General features: G+C 61.5%; 1 protein-coding gene across 1 annotated transcript; it reads left to right on the top strand.

Annotated features, from left to right (window-relative positions):
* The first annotated feature begins 2,475 nt into the window (after positions 1–2,475).
* LOC141750333 (uncharacterized) lies at positions 2,476–5,168 on the top strand. The gene is made up of 5 exons (XM_074605253.1): positions 2,476–2,654; positions 3,043–3,183; positions 3,544–3,684; positions 3,771–4,163; positions 5,013–5,168. Exons 1-5 carry the CDS (start codon positions 2,558–2,560, stop codon positions 5,027–5,029), a joined length of 789 nt encoding a protein of 262 aa, XP_074461354.1. The 5' UTR covers positions 2,476–2,557; the 3' UTR covers positions 5,030–5,168.
* Positions 5,169–15,840: the final 10,672 nt, after the last annotated feature.

Genomic DNA, 15,840 nt, shown 5'->3' with positions numbered 1-15,840 from the left:
CTCACCTGCTCGTCCCATGCAGGACCCCCCAGCCCAAGCCAGCCCCGCAGCGTCCCAAAAGCCGGTGGGATGCAGACGCCCCATGCCCCTCAAGCACTCACCCGTACCCCTGGCAGCCGCAATGGCTGGCTGCAGCTGGGCACACAGGGCGAGGATGCCCATGAGCAAAATGCCAGCGGTCTTCATGGTGCTCCCCGTGGGTGCCGGATGGCCAGCACGGGTCGGCGGGGGTTTATATCCCCGTGGGACTGGGGAGGGGCCACTGCACACATAACCTTCGGGTACCGAAACTCTTGTTGCGTTTCACAGTTGTGCCCGAGGCAGTGACAGCCCCACGACGTGTTGTTGCCTGAGAAATCATTTACCACGGCCCCGTTCCAGCCCCAGCAGCCAGGCTACAGCCAGGGTGGAGACGTCAGCACCCAACAGCACCCTCCCCGGGGGAAAGGGAGACGTGGGCCATGGGCCAGGGCCACCCCAGTGGCCATGGGGAGCCCAGAGGAATGGGTTGGAGTTCTCCGGCTTGGAAAGAGAAGGACAAAGGGAAGACTTGCACTTCCCGAGTGGCTAAAAGGGTGCAGATAGGACTTTCTTCCCGTGGCTGCAGGTGCCGGGGGAGACCCGCAGGCGAGGGGCAGAGGGTGGGCAGTCTCCCCACTGAGCTGTGGGACTCAATACTGCAGATGTCAAGCACTGTCCAGGTGTGACAAGTGATTAGACGAATTTACAGGACAGGAATCCAGGGAGGAATGAGCAGGTGGATGCTCCCCTGGGGTGGTGGCCATCCTGGCAGGGTGACACAGGAGCGTTCTGGGAGGGAGCAGCTGGGGGGTTCTGTCCACAGCCATGCCCACTCTGGAGACCCGGTGCCTGCCTGCCCTGGTGCCCACATCCTGCTGTGTCTGCCCGCGGAGCCGTGGGTGACAGCTGGCTGGATCCCCACGGGCGAGCATGGCCTCAGAGGGAGCAGAGCGTGGGAAGCCTGTGCGACGTGCCAGGCTGGGCGCACCCACTGCCCCGCGCCGTGCACCGAGCACCATTCCTCTGCAGGGACAGACGGGTGGCTGGTTCTGTCACATCAGACGGCTGCAGACGCATCCCAGCAGACGGGTGCCCCAGCGGGGTCAGCACCAGGGCTGCCTTTCACCCCGCCATGCACCGGGACCGGTGAGAGGCAGCTCTAGATGGGGTGGGGAAGCCCAAGGTTAACATTGCGGGGAGGTTGCAGAGAGCTCAGCGCAGCCAAGCGTGCGAAGGGTGACGGTGCCGAGGGTGAGGTGTGCTCTGTGCCCGTGGGAACCCCGCGGCACTGCTGCTGCCGCACCCCGAGACTCTGCCGAGAGAGGCCTTTGCTCCCTGCTCACCATCCCACGCGGTGCGGGGGGAACGGCTGGGGGCTGCATCCCTGTCGGGGGTGCGCTGTGGTACCTCTCGCTGCTGAATTGCAGCCATGCTGGTACAGCCGCCGAATGGCAAAGGGCACAGGCAGGTGCTGCCAACAGGTTGAGCAGAAGCAGCCGGGGGGGCTGGCAGGGCTGTAGCAAGGCAAGTGAGGCAGCCCATGGCTGTGGTAGGCAGAGAGGGGCAGGATCTAGGTGTTTGAGGGGGTGGTGGAAGGGGCTGGTCCTCCACCGGAGCTGGAGATTTGGAGAACGGCCTCAGCCGGTGTCCTGGTGTGCGGGGGGAGGTGGCTCCCTGCCTGGGGGTTTGTCACAAGGCCAGCCCAGCTGGAAACAGGAGTCTTTGTGCTGAAGCTGACGTGACCTCTGTGGTCTCATATGGGGTTTTACAGCTCAACGATCATATTTCCCGGCTTGGAAATTCCTGTTTGCGTCATCTTGGCTCCAAGTGGCCAAATGCACTTGTTGCTACAGAAACTCTGGGTGTGAAATAAAGGGAACCTTTAGCAAGAAAGGTGGGTGTGAAAGCAGCCCTGTCCCCAGTTTATGTGCATAGGGTCCCCCTGAGTGACATTTTTGCCTCGACGGGGCATGTGCCACAATGCCGTGGTGGTGATGCCCGGAGTCACCAGCCTTTGGCTGGCGCTGGCAGCTCCTCACTCTGGGGCCTTCGGCCTCGCGCCCTTCCTCCCCCAGCTGCCGCACGGCGGTGTGAAGCCTGGCGTGTCTTCCCGAAACTGCCCCAGCCGTGGGGAACACCACCCTCAGCCTGTGCAGCCCCCTTTCTGCCTGCAGCCCCCTCCCTTCCTGCAGCCCCCGCCTGCCTGCAGCCCCCTCCCTGCTGCGCCGTGCTGGTGCCGGGGCTGGGGCTGCGCAGCCCCCCCTTGTGCCCCCGCCTGCCGTGTCTCGCAGCTGCGTGGGCGCCGTGGGCTGCGGGGGCCGACCGCGGCGCAGCATCCCGAGCGGCGGCCGGCAGAGGAGGCTGTTGCTCCATCAGAGCGGGCCGGGCCGGGTCGGGGAGCGGAGCCGGGCTCCGCCGGGCTCGGGGAGCCCCTTCCCCGGAGGCGGGGACGGGCGCGGGGGCTGCCCCAGCCCGGGCCGTGCCCCGGGCTCCCGGGCTGTACTTAAGGGGCCGCTGGCGGCGAGGGTGCAGCGCCATGAAGCCGGGGCTGTTCGTGCCGCTGCTGCTGCTGCTGCTGGCCCCCTCGGGCCCCCCCGGCTTCTGCCGGGCGGCCTCGGGGCACCGCCTGCCAGGTGAGCCCCGGCCCGGGGGTACCTTTGAGCTCGGCCCCGCTCCCCGCCACCGACCCGGTGTCCCCTCGCCCCTCTGGTGGGGGATGTCACGGCCTCCGAGTTGGGACATCCCGCCGGGACACCCCGCGGTCCCCGCTGCTGCAGAGCCCGCACCCGAGCGGCAGGGCTGGACCCCCCCGGGGGGCTGGGGAGGTGTGTCCCCCATCCCGCCACCACCGCCGGCAGCTCCCGAGGCGCCGGGCGGCCCCGCGGGCTCTGGAAGCGGCGGGTCCCCGCTGCCGGGGCAGGGCAGGTCCCGGCCGTGCCACCCCCGACGAGGGGGGCCCTGCCCAGGCTCGGGAGGGAAGGTCTCTGCCCGCTCACTGTAACCCCCTGCCCGCCCTCCCAGGGAAGCACGGAGAGTGTCCCCGGCCCAGCAGGTTCCCCACGAGGCCCTGCGACAACTTCTGCTCCACGGACGACAACTGCCCGGGCAGCGAGCGCTGCTGCAGCACCGGCTGCGGACGGGAGTGTCGGCTCCCCGTGGGAGGTGAGGGTGTCCCTTCGTCCCCCAGCAGCCCTGAACGAGCCCGTGCTCTGCCCTCCAAGGCACCTCGGGGAGCGGGTCCTGTAGCCCCGCCAGTCCCCGCACCCCGTCCTGGCATGTGGACAAGATGCCCTGGGTCTGGGGTCTTTCAAGCAGAGCCGTTGCCTGGGGGGTACATCACCCACAAGGGCCAGTGTGGGTGGCTCCTGCACCCACCCCCTGCTCTCAGCCCTCTGGTGCAGGGGGACAGGGGTGTCTGTTGCTCCCTGCCCGCAGGACCTGGGGGTGGGCACCCTGGGGGTGGGCCGCGCAGTGGGAGCGGGCAGGGGCTGGTGGGGCTCTGACCCTGCTGGCCACCCCCAGCCAAGAGGGGCTTCTGCCCACGGCTGGACCCTGGCATGATGACCATCTGCCTGGTGGAGTGTGGTGGAGACAGCAGCTGCCGAGGCAACGAGAAGTGCTGCTCCATGGGCTGCCACATCCAGTGCAGGCAGCCGGTGCCAGGTAAGAGCAGCCGGGGGGCTCGGTGGGAGGGGGGCCGTGGCCAGCACAGACTCTGCCTGTGAGCCGGTGTCCTTTCCCACCCACAGCCAAACCGGGTGTCTGCCCCAAGAGGAGGGTGCTGCACACCTTCGCCCCCTGCACCAGCTCCTGCCAGGATGACACCGACTGTCCCCGCCGCGAGAAATGCTGCTTCACGGGCTGTGGCCTCGGCTGCCTGCCTCCAGACAGAGGCGCCACAGCCCTGCTCCTGCCCGCTGGCTGGGGCCACCAGCTAGGTTCTGCTGCCTCCAACAGTCCCATGTCCTCTGGTAACATCTGTCACCTCCCGCCCGTGCCTGGCCCGTGCAGGGGATTCTTCCTTCACTATGCCTACAACCCTGCCACGGGGACCTGCCAGCTGTTCATCTACAGCGGCTGTGGGGGCAACGCCAACAACTTCAAGACGGTGGAGGAGTGCCAGCAGGTCTGCCAGCAACTGGGTGAGAGGACTGAGCTGGACTGGGCCAGACTGGGCTGCCTCTGCCCGGGCAGAGGTGGGGGCCGGGCAGGGGGTGGGAGCGCAAAGCTGCATTGCCTGAAAATGGGCAGCCGGTCCCCTTGGAGCGAGGGCGGCCTCCCTGCAGCAGGGAGAGTGGCAGCATCCCACGCCTGGGCCTCAGCGTGTGGCATGGGGGCCTCTGGGCGTTTATGCAGGGTGATTTCAACAGCTCGCAGCTCCGTCCCGGGAGCTGGTGGTGTCTTTGGTCAGAATCAGGCAATGGTGTTAGTAATTGTAATTTTGCAGCCCGATTACCAAAGCAGGAAACCTGACCACCGAGGCACTCAGCCTGCGCGGCCAGGGGGAAGAGCCTGCTCTTGCCATTTCCCTTTCCACATCTCTGCTGAACACGTTTGGCACAGGGTGTGCATTTGGGAGAGCTGGCGGCTGGTGGAGCCGTGGTGACCTCCATGGGGGGACGGGGGGGCCAGCACCATGTGGCCATTCCCCTGGTTGTGACACTTGTTTCCGAGCAGAGCCGCAGGCGGTTGGGGCCGTTGGTGGTTGAGCAGCCGCCGCGGCCGCTCCGCTTCCCTGGCGTGGCAGTTGTATCTCCATGCAACTCCGGAACCACGATTGCTGCTCCCGGCTGTGCCACGTCCCTGGGGGTGTGGGCCAGGGGGAGCAGCCGGTGCCTGGGACTGGGGGCAGATGCTGGGAGAGGGTGAAGGCACCAGGGGAGAGTGCAGCAGCTGGTCTGGGGCCAGCTCTGCTCCCCAGTGCCAGCACCCCACTGCCTCCCCCCGCCCTGCCCGCACCCCCCTCCTCACCGTCCCCTTTTGTCCCCCAGGGAGAGCCAAGGAGTGACCCCCAAGGAGAAGGTGGCAGTGGGGCATGGGCCCCTCTGTGGGGCCAGCAGCCGGGGGGCCGGTGTCTGCAATGGTGCTGGTTGCTGCACTCTGCCCCACGCAATAAAGCCGCCAGGATGCCTGGCTTGCAGCACCCCAGTCTCCATCACCTCGCCTGACCCGCATCTCCGGCGTGCCAGCAGCTCCACATGCTGCCCAGCGCCTTCCCGCTTCCCAGTGCATTCACGTGCGCTGCAGCTGTGACCCCCAACCCAGGCTGAGCCCAGGGACCCCGTACCTGGTACGCATGGTGTGGGCTTGCTCGTGGTGGTGAGTGGCTCCAACTGGCCCCTGCCTCCTGGTTCTCAGCCCAGCCCCTCGCAGCAGGCAGCCAGTGCGGGGGCCCTGGTATGGCTGCACTGAGCCAGGCAGCACTGACCCCAGTGTGAAATGTTCCTCCTGGACATGTCCTGTTCCCTGGTCCATGGGGACCCTGTGGGGACAGCCCCATGGTACTGCCCTGGCCAAGCGCCCACAGCTACTCGCTCCCAGATCGATCCCAGGGGAGAGCACAGCTGGGGGATGAGGATGACGCTGCTGTGCCAGGGGTGGGACAGGCCTGCAAGCCAGGGACCTGCAGGTCTTCCCCAGAAACACCTCCTGTCAGCACTCATACCGTCTTATTAATTTGCTAATTAATGAGAGCCCAGAGAGGGGAGCGGGCTGTGGATGAGTGCGCTGCCTGCAGATGCTGGAGACATTCCCAGGACACAGAGTGCCCCAGTTTGCTCCGGGATAGCGGCACCTTCACAGCTGTCCCGCAGTGGGGACCCTCAGGCTGGGCTCGGGGGGTGGACAGAGCAGGGGGGAGTGCACTAGGTGCACCTCTGACCCCTCTGTGTCAGGTGTGGCAGCGACCAGACGCAGGGGTGATGAATCACGGAGCGGGGCCGCAGGAGAGCCCTCGCTCTGGGCATCGCTCCGGGCATCACTAGGGAGGTGGTGCCGAACTGGTGGGTGATGCCCACCCACTCTGGCAGCATGTCGGTGCTACCGGCCCCCGGGGGACAGGTCTGGAGAGCTGGGGCTGGGGAGCAGGATTTGCCTCAGAGGTGGCATTTGCTTGAGGGGAACGGCAGCCTGATGGTGCCGTGGATGCTCCCTCCCCACACGCCGCTGGCTGTGGCCACTGGCAAGCTCTGCAGGCAGAGACAGCGAGGAACTTGAAACAGAAAAGATGAAAACCTCCTGAAAGTGCCGATTTATTATTCAGCTCCCTCCCCACCCGCTCCCGTGTGGCCCCGAGCTGGCGCTGCGGCTGCTGCCGAGATGAAAGTCCCCACGTGGGGCAGGCAGGGGGGTGGCACCGCGTCCCCAGCACCCCATCCCCAGAGCCAGTGGGGGCTGCGATCACTGCAGGGGGAGCTCAGGGAAGGGCTGTGGTGCGTCGCCCCAGGGCCATCCCCCAGCTCGGGGCGAGGAGGGTGCCCGTCCCAGGCAGGGTGCTGCCCACTCCAGCCCCCCGTCCCCCACGATCCACCTCTTGGGATTTAACGGCACTGGCTGCCTGCACGCGGTGCAGAGGCTGTTGCTCCATAGCGGCTCTAATAGCTCCTATCCATAACTGCCGGCCGCGGCAAGACTGAGATGGCGGCGAGGGGGGGCCGGGGTGGGATGGCGCTGGCTGCCTGCGGGCAGGCGGCAGTCCCGGCCCCGTGGCGCAGCCCAGCCGGTGGCATGGCCACGCATGGCGCACCGGCTGGCGGCATGGGGAAGGCGGCCTCCCAAAATGGGGTTTTTATTACAGCCATACATCACCGCGGCGGCCTGATGCGGGCAGACGGTGGTGATTTTTCTTCGTGGTTTACAGACAAATGAGGGGAAGGAAAATTGATGTGAACTTTGCTATAGCGAGAGGTCGGGCGCGGGCAGGGAGCTGGTTATGGATGAGACGGGGGCTGCTGGGGCCGTCTGCCCCCGGGCATCTCCCAGCCCCCTTCTCTGGGCTCGGTGGATGGGAGCACCGGCAGCGGCAGGACTGGAAGGATTGCGTCCGACGTGGGGACCGTGCTGCTCCTCCGGGGGGGCTGGAGGAGGAAGGGGGTCCAGCTTCCCCAGCCTCACGTCACTCACAGCACGGTCCCGAGCAGGCAGCTGCACCCATCCCTCGTCAGAGCGATGCTGGGCAGTTCTGGGAGGGGGGACACCCCACATAAGCAGGTTTATTAATTCCAGCGGATATTCATTAGTGCTGCAAATGCGGTTTGGATGTGCAGTGTCAGGTGAGCTGCTGTGAATGGCTTCTGGTGAGATCTCAACTGCTTTCAACACAATCAAAGTTGCCTCCAAACACCACAGTCCTGCCCAGTATAAGATAACAGTTAATACTCTTAAATAGCGACTGTCAACTTCTCCATAAGGCCCATAAATATTAATAGGATTCTAATTAATTCCTTTAAATACATTGCCTAAATTAAGCATTTCCTTGGCAATAAATCAGCACCCTGCTCTCACCCCTTAAGCAGATCATGAGCTCTCCCTGTCTGCCCCATGGCCAGTCCCTGCCTGCCAGGGGACGGGACCCACGGCAGCCTGGGGCAATGCCGATGTGAGGGCTGGCGGTGCTCCTGCTTTGGGAGTTTCAAGCTTTGGGATGGGGAAAGGTTTTGGGGCTGGAGCAGGGTCATCCCTGTGGCTCCTTCCGCAGCACAATGTGGCTGGGACGTTTTCAGGGTGAACCCTGGGGCTCGGACAACGAACGCCCCGGTGGGCTCCAGTGCCATCTCTCATCCCATGTCCCGAGGAGGGTGGCCGGCACTGCCAACAGGATCTTGTTAAGTCACTGCAAAGGCACGGTTTGAAAGCGCCTGATAAAATATCTCCTAAGGACCCCATAGTCACAGATATAAAAATAAACCAACCATTAGATTCAAGAGACGAAAGGAAGCCGAGGCTTCACTGAACAAGCAGAAAGTGCCCTGCGACCTTAATCAGGAGTAATATTGTTAATACATTTTTCCCCAGGTGCACCCAGATTTGCATTCCTGGCAATTTGCACAATAATGAGGCGAGCTGACCATGCCTCACCCCGGCAGCAATCACCTCCAAATCGATGGCACTGTGCCGGCGAGCTCATCTGAAAGCTCGTTTGCTCCAGCTGCGGCGGTGCCGCGTGTCCCCGGCGCTGCTCTGCCCCGGCCACCACGTCACGCCTGCAGCCCTGACACCGCGGGGCAAGAAGGGCCGAGAGCCTCGTGGGCTGCGTGGCTACAGGGAGCGGGAGCCGTGTGGCCAAGCGAGCCCACTGCCGCCTCCGTGGAGCCTGGCTGGGTGCTCCTGCTCCACGCCAGCCTCCTCCAGCCTTCATCCCCAGCTCTGAGTCCTCCTCCTGGGAGGTGGCAGCCATGGCCATCCTGCTCAAACCATCCCCGGAGGAGAGAGGATCCCTTCCACGGTGCCTGTGTGGGCACATGGCGGGGTCAGGGTGGGCACGGGTGAGTGTGACCGTGGGGGCGGGCACGGGGTGAGTGAGCGCAGGGTGAGAGCGCAGGCTGCGGGTCTGAGTCTGGGGGGGTGGACGTGGCACACGTCCTCCCCGCTCTCTGGCGTTGGCGGCCACCGGAAAAGAGCAAACAACCACACTCATTTGCTTGAGGAGAAATTAATACGGTGTGAAGCCTGTAGTGGGTGATTTAAGAAGTGAATTTAAAATCTCAACGCAAATAGATTTTTTTATAAGGTCAGAAGAAAGATTAAATGCTACAGACAAGCACAGCACTTGCCATTTCCAGCGCCGCTTTTACCATAAATATTTCGGGCTGGCGCCGTGTCTCCGCGCTGCCCACGTTGGGTCAGAACCTGCTGGCCCCGCGCAGGGACGTCCTCGGGGAAGGCGCAAGCTGTGGTGCCAGCCTGGCGAGGCGTGAGTCCGCTGCCGGCTTCCCCTCCCGCCGCCCGCCAGGGACCAGGATTGATGGCAAGAGATTTGAAAGGCTCCAAATGTGGAGGTTATATCGCTGAGCCACCCCCATCCATCACGAGACGTTCATTATTAAGTAACACCCTGCACGCCGGGCTGATTTCACACCTTATCTGAACCCAGCAGCTGTGCCCTAAATCCTGAGCGCCGCGACTGTCTGGAGGAATTCGGCTGCCTGTGCTTAAAATTAGTGTTAGCATCTATCATTTCCCCACACCAAATGGCTTTTGTGTCGGCACTTGGCAGCGCTCATCCGTCACCAGGGCTCTGGGCTGCCCAGCTCCGTACCCTCTCCGTCACTGTCACAGGACCCCTCGTTGGCAAAATGTCACCCAAAGGACAAGTGCAACAGCTTGGCCTCTCCCTTCTGTCCGGGATAGTGGGACTGCTGGCAGTGAGGATGTCCTCCATTCCCTCGGGCATGGTTGGCACCAGCGGGGCTCCTGGTGGGGCCATCCCCATCTCTCCAGCCCCACCGCAGCCGGGCACATGGCATGGGGACAACCTCCAAACCACCCCCCTGGGCACGGTGGCCTCTCTCTTCTCCTGGCACAGCGGCTCGCCACCTCCTGTGGTGCTAGCCACAGGCACGTGGCCGGGCTCCTCCTGGCCACTGCTGCCGGCAGCCGTCCCTGGCGAGGAGCTCCTGCCAGGCAGGTGATGCTGGAGCTGTCGGCGTGATGAAAAGCCTCCCGCGGCAATGCAGATAACATACAAGCACAGGTCAGGCGAGGCCCGTGTAGCCCATCCATCAGGCGCAGCAGCTACAGGCGCTCCCCATGCCACCATCTGATGCACGTTATCCGGCACAAATGTGTTTCTTCCCCCAAGGTTAAACGGATGAGTGAGGTTCAGGCACTGACAGCTCTGCCTGCCCCGCGGAAGCGATAAACGAGCTGGAAGAACCGGAGGGGGGAAAAAAAAAGGTTTGTTTTCTGTCAAATGCTCCTTTTGATGGTGCTGGTATGAGGATGGCGGCAGCACGGAGATGGGTGCAAGGATGGGGATCTACTCCAGGCACGGGGCAGTTGGCGACGGGCACTGTCACAGCCATGTTGGGTGCCACCGTGTCACTGGTGGGGACAGATGGAGAACAAGGGCTCGGCGAGACGCGGGAGCACCAAGTGGCCCTGGCGGCAGGTGCTTGGTTCAGTCCTGCCAAGGCGTGCTGGGGGCAGCAGGGATCGGGTGGGACATCAGGGAGCCAGCACGTCCCCTGTCACAGCTCCCACGGGTGGCCCCTGGCATGGTGCTGCGGGCTGGCAGAGCCGGCACTGGAGGCGGGCAGGAGGCTGGTGGTGCCCTCTGTGTCTCCAGGTCTGTCCCAGCTTGCGATGCCCAGGGTCTGATCCTGCCTGGGAATGCCCACCCGCTTCGGGTGCTGCCCGCAGCCAGGGCTGAGCCGCGGTGCCCGGGGGTGCGTGCCCAGGCGAGGATCCGCCTCCACGCATGCTGTCCCCACCGGGCTGCCGCTGCCCTCGCTCAATGTCACACTTGGAGCCTGTCAACTTGAAAAAAGGTTTGCAGCCGATAAGCGATCGGGCTGTCAGCTGCGGAGTGCCGCTCGCTCGTGATTTACTGCAACGTCGCTAACGGAGCACAGATTTTTCTTAATCTAAATTGAAAACTACTCAAGTAGAAAAATAATTTCATTGCTTCATCTTGAAGGGGCGGGGGGAGAGGAAGGGGAAGAACTGTGCCAGAGCAGGCAGGTCCAGGGCTGCCCGTGCCCCCCGTGCCCCCTTGTGGCTCTGTGCCCTGTCTGGGCCACCAGCCCCTGTCGCCTTGGGCAGCTCCTACGCTGGGGACTCGTCACAATTTCTCCTGCACCCGCGGCCCCATGGACGTGCCGACTTGGTAGGTCCATGGAGTCTCCTGGGTGCTTGCTCCCAAGTCAGCCCTACATTTGAGAAGGGACCGTGCCAGCCACCCTGGCGGTTGGGGGCATTGTGTGTGGCAGTGTCATGGGGATGCCGGAGCAGCCACTGTCCTCACCACACGGCGCAGGAGACACCAGCAGAGCCGGCGTGGGGGTCCTGGAGCATGGCTGTGCCAGGGTGGGGGTCCCAGAGCACGGATGTGCTGGCTGGGGGTGGGCTCATCTTATGCAGGAGCAGGATACGGCCATTCTCCATTAGCCAGGAGCTGGGATGGGCATGGGAAGGGGGCACCCAGCAGTGCTCAGCTCCGGGGTGGTGGGCACAGCCTGGCCCCGGCCCCGCTCGCTGCCAGCAGGGCTGTGCCGCAGGCCCCCGGTGCCAGTGGACGCTGGTGCAGGCGTGGATGCGGTGCCTGGTGGAGACATCGGCAATTTGGAGCACGAGCGAATTCTGGGAGCATTTGCTGAGCTGGATAATAACGTGCCCAGTGAGCTGCATCCCAAGCACGCCGCCAAATTAAAGAAATTTTTTTCCCCTTTAATTTAAAAGTCACCGTTGGGAAATCTCTGTCGGCCTCAGCAGTGATTTCCCCCCAGGCTGCCTTCCTGGAGAAATCTTTAATTTTGATTGTCACACTTTGTGGAGTTTAACTCGGGGAAGGAGAGCCATAAATAAGGTGCCGCTCTGGCACTGAGGCTCCAGCTGTGCCAGGACAGTGAGTGGCACCAGCGCGGGCGGGAAGGAGGGAGCAGCCTGGCCACGGCCATGGCCACGGCCACGGCCACAGCCACCCCACTAGGGCTCGCAGGCACCAGCCACCCTCTCCCCTTGCACCTCTACCCCTGCCCACCCTCCCCTCTGCACACCCCAGCCCCTCCCAGCCTGATTTCACAGGTCAGCTCCCTTTAATTAGCCAGGTCCCGTCCACCTGCCGAATGTATGGGCAGGTTCATGAAAATCTCATTAACCTCAACACCACAGCTGGCTTCTCCTGCTGGCACCCACATCGCCCGGCCCCCGCGGGGCTGGACGGCTCTGCCCTGGCATCCCAGGACCCAGCACCCCGGGACTGTGGCCAGGAGCCGCAGCAGGCGTTACACCACACCGGTTCAGGCTGGGAAGGTGGTACCAGAGAGGGAGGACAAAGGCTGCAAGTTTTGCTCCATGCTCTGCTCTGTCAAGGGGGTGCCCGGTCCACACACGCCCAGCCATGGGGCTGTGCCGTGGGGCTGGAGCAGGTGTCGTGGCCAGCCTGGGGCTACCCCAGTGTCTCCGCTGCCTCCAGCTTGGTGGGACCAGCGTGTGACCCTGGAGCGGGGCGTCTCCTCTCCCTCCTGCGGCCTTGGGAAGGAATCGCCTGGCAGGTCCATTAGCAATTAAGAAAAAGGGGAAGAAATGCAGGTGCCTCCCTTTTGGTGCGGAGCCGGTGCTAGCTCCGGAAAGGTTACAGCCCATTTGCATTTTACCCTTCAGTAATTTCAACACTTACGGGTGCAATTAAGAGGCAAGCCTGGCGTTATGAAGCTATCAGCGCGGAGAGACCTGAATACTAACAAACTCTCGTGCGTGTTCCCATCCCGGGCCGTCCGATCTAGCCATGATAACACCGCAGTCATGCCGGTGGATTTCCACCAGCCGCAGTAATGGGCCTTGACTACATTAAATGCACATTTTTTAAACTTGTCTGATAGCCCAGCCCTCCCCAAGGCGTTCAGGTGATGGGTTGGGCGCTCGCTGCGGGCAGGGCACAGACGGCTGCGGAGGGGAGCGGGCAGCCGACCCCCTTCTCCCGCTTCGGTGGGACACCGGGCTTGGAGAACAGCCGTCTTCCCCTTTAAGCTTCATCCCAGTTTAATTGGATAGTTTTGAGCCCTGGCTCATGATTTCTGCAGCAATTTGGTCTGAGATTTCTTTCTTTCCCTCCATTATCCACTCTGATTAACTCAGCTGCACCTGTCAGCTTTTATTCGGTGGCGCGGGGAGCGCCTGCAAGAACCTGTTAAAATGCATGAGTTTTATCGCAGCCACTCTTTTCTGGCCAGTGATGCTGAACTGGGAGGGAAGGGGCTGCAGGGAGCGGGGCTGCAGCGGGGGGAGCCGTGGGCTGCGGGGGCCACCGAGGCCGGGGTGCGGGTGCCGTGGGGGTGGCCGGCTGGGAGCTGGCCCGGGGCTGGTGGCCGTGGGGAGCCCATGGGGTGCGAGCAGGGCCCTGCCACCACCCTCTGCTGCCAGGGTGCTCCGTGGCTGCAGTTTTTCTGCTTTGCGAATGCTCATTTTACATTCCAGCTATAACTTGTTCCCTTTTTCTCATTTTAATAAAAACGAAAGCATCCGGAAACACTGCTGCACCCAAGAAAGAGCGAGATCTGACATAATTAAAAAGTGGCTTCAATCAGGCTGTTTTCCTAATGGTTTGTCATATCAGCCCACACCGCCCTGCACCCCCCCCGTGCTCCCAACCCCCTGAGGCATCATTTACATTTCTTAATAACCCCTCATTAATATTCATGACGTGGGGAGGGTAATAATGGCTGAGTGCACACCACTAATTCAATTTCAGCGAGCCTCAGTGTGTTTAGTTAATCACCGGGGGACCTGGGTTACTCAGTACAATTATTTATTCGGAATTAGATCTCGAGGCATCTGGATTGAAACCTGAACTTGGAATAAAATGAAACTGGGATTCTCCTCCTCGCCTCCTCCTCCTGCCGCCATTCCCAGCTGTGGTGCTGAGCATCCTCCTGCGGCCCTGCCATGCTGAGCACCTGGGGACGTGGAGTCAGGCTTCTGCTGGGGTCCTGGCTCTCCTGACCGAGCTAAGCCCCAGGGTTTGCTCCAGCCTGTCCAGAGCCTCCAGCACCTTCCTGCAGCTCCCTGGGATGCCGGTCCCATGCAGAGACCACCACCCCGGCTGGCCGGCTTGTCCCCATCCTTTCATTTCCTTGAGGACTTTTTTTTTTTATACTTTGATTTTGCTCCTGGTTTTGCTTTTAAATTCAATATTTTGTCCCTGTGCTCCAACTCCCCTTATTGGATAAAAACCTCTCTGTTATTGAATCCTGCCCTGCAGCAGCTTGGTGAGAATTGGGTTTCCCGGGCAGCAATACGGCTCTTTCGGAACATGATGAGGCCGGCAGAGAATGGGGACGGGAGGGGGGAATGGGGGAAGTCGGCGGAGCTGGAGGCTGTTTCAGTGACAACTGGGCTGTGCTGCGCTCTGCGGTTCCCCACGCTGCCCCCGTCTTACCTAGCACCCCGAGGGCTCACAGCGCTGGGCAAAAACATCACAGCAAGAGGAAAGCCTTTGGGGGTTGCTTCTAGAGGCTGCTTGCAGCGAGAGAGGGGCTCTAAAGATGGTCTGGCGATGGGTTGTGACCCTTCCCACGATGGCTTGGCAGATCCGTGGGGCTCCCACCCGCCCTCCACCGCCGTCAGCCTCCACTCCCACCCTCCCTCCACCGCCGACAGCCTCCGGTGCTGCCGCTGGCAGAGCCCTGCCGCAGCCGGGACCCTGAGAATGTCCCCAGCCCCCTCCCCAGCACTTTGACTGTCCTCCCCACACAGCAGAGGGGACGGGAGGTGCTGGCGCCCAGCATCTGGTTTGCATTCGTTCTTTTCAGTGCCGGTGTTTTCACAATTAATTTGCCTTCACAGGCATGGGGTGGTGGGCCGTGCCTCTGCTGGATGTTCAGCCGTCAGGGTAAGAAACGGCACCTGAGCTTTTCTGCCTTTCCCACGAGGATATAGATTTCCGGGTATCAAGTTTTATGTAAGCCGGTTAATGCAGCAGCCACTTCTCAAATTCCCAACTTTGTTTTTCTGAACGTCCCCCCTGGCCTCACAGTCCTTCCAGGGAAGTGAATAAACCATTTTCTATCCCTTTGTCTAACGAGAAGCTTCAGGAGGGAGGTGCCAGCCCCGCTGCCTGTGTTCAGGTTGGGTCTCTTTTCCAATTTGAAGATTATTCCCTTTGCCCTGGGCGCGTTTGCAGACTGTCAGCCAATGCTTGGCGTCCCGGGGCTGCTGTTGTGCTACCTGACGCAGACCCAGGCTCCACACAAATCAAAGGACTGATAAAAGAGTGTTTGCAGCTCTGACGTGGCGGTTGTGCCGTATCTTGTCCCCCGTGCCAGCACCGCACACCAGCTCCTGCCACTGCGTCTCCCGGCTCTGCACAAAGGGTCCCGTGTACTCCCGGAGCTGCTGGGGTTTGCGGCCGTGCAGCCTGTGCCCTGTCCTGCGCGGGGGCCTGAGGCTCCCTTCATTCTATGCATCAACCGCCTCGAGACGTGGCTAAAACACAGGTTCAAAGTGCTATTATGGAGTGAAAGGAAAAACATGATTTTAGGGAGATAACATCGTTCAGCGGGAACACGGCAGGGGAAGGGAACGGGGAGGAGAAACCCCAGAGCAGGTGAAGATCACCATGCCGGGTGTTTCCATCTGTAGATGGAGGGTCAGTTCTTATCTCCCGCTGCACTCCACGTGCTTTACAACTGCTTGTTGTGTTTATTGCCATCACTGGTCAGGCGTCCCCCGTAGCTGTACCACGTCCACAAGTACGTGTCAATACTCCTCGAGTGACTGCGAATGTTCTGGTTTCACAGCTGGTGAATTATCTGAACACTCAATAAAGGAAAGCCAGATGATCCAATAATTATCTTCTATTTATCTCATCCTTAACATGCAGATTTGTTGAGTTAATTTTGTCATGACTGATCTCTCCTATATTTTATTGAAACAACAGGGGATGCGAGGGACTTCTTTGAAAACATTATATATATTTTTAATTTCGTGAGTGTTCTCAAACCAGACTCCTACTGAGATAACTGCATAATAGCTACAACCATTACGTTATGAAAAATTATTTTCGCTCAAAGCTGTTTTTTAAAGCATAGTTGAAATAAATTCAGTAAGATTTTGGCCAAGTCGACTCTCTTCTAATTATTCATATTTGTTAAGTTGAAAAAT

The sequence above is a fragment of the Larus michahellis genome, chromosome 12, assembly GCF_964199755.1.
Source record: "Larus michahellis chromosome 12, bLarMic1.1, whole genome shotgun sequence".
NCBI lineage: Eukaryota > Metazoa > Chordata > Aves > Charadriiformes > Laridae > Larus > Larus michahellis.
Note: the sequence above shows the minus strand (reverse complement) of the source record. Positions and strands in the feature narration are given on the sequence as shown.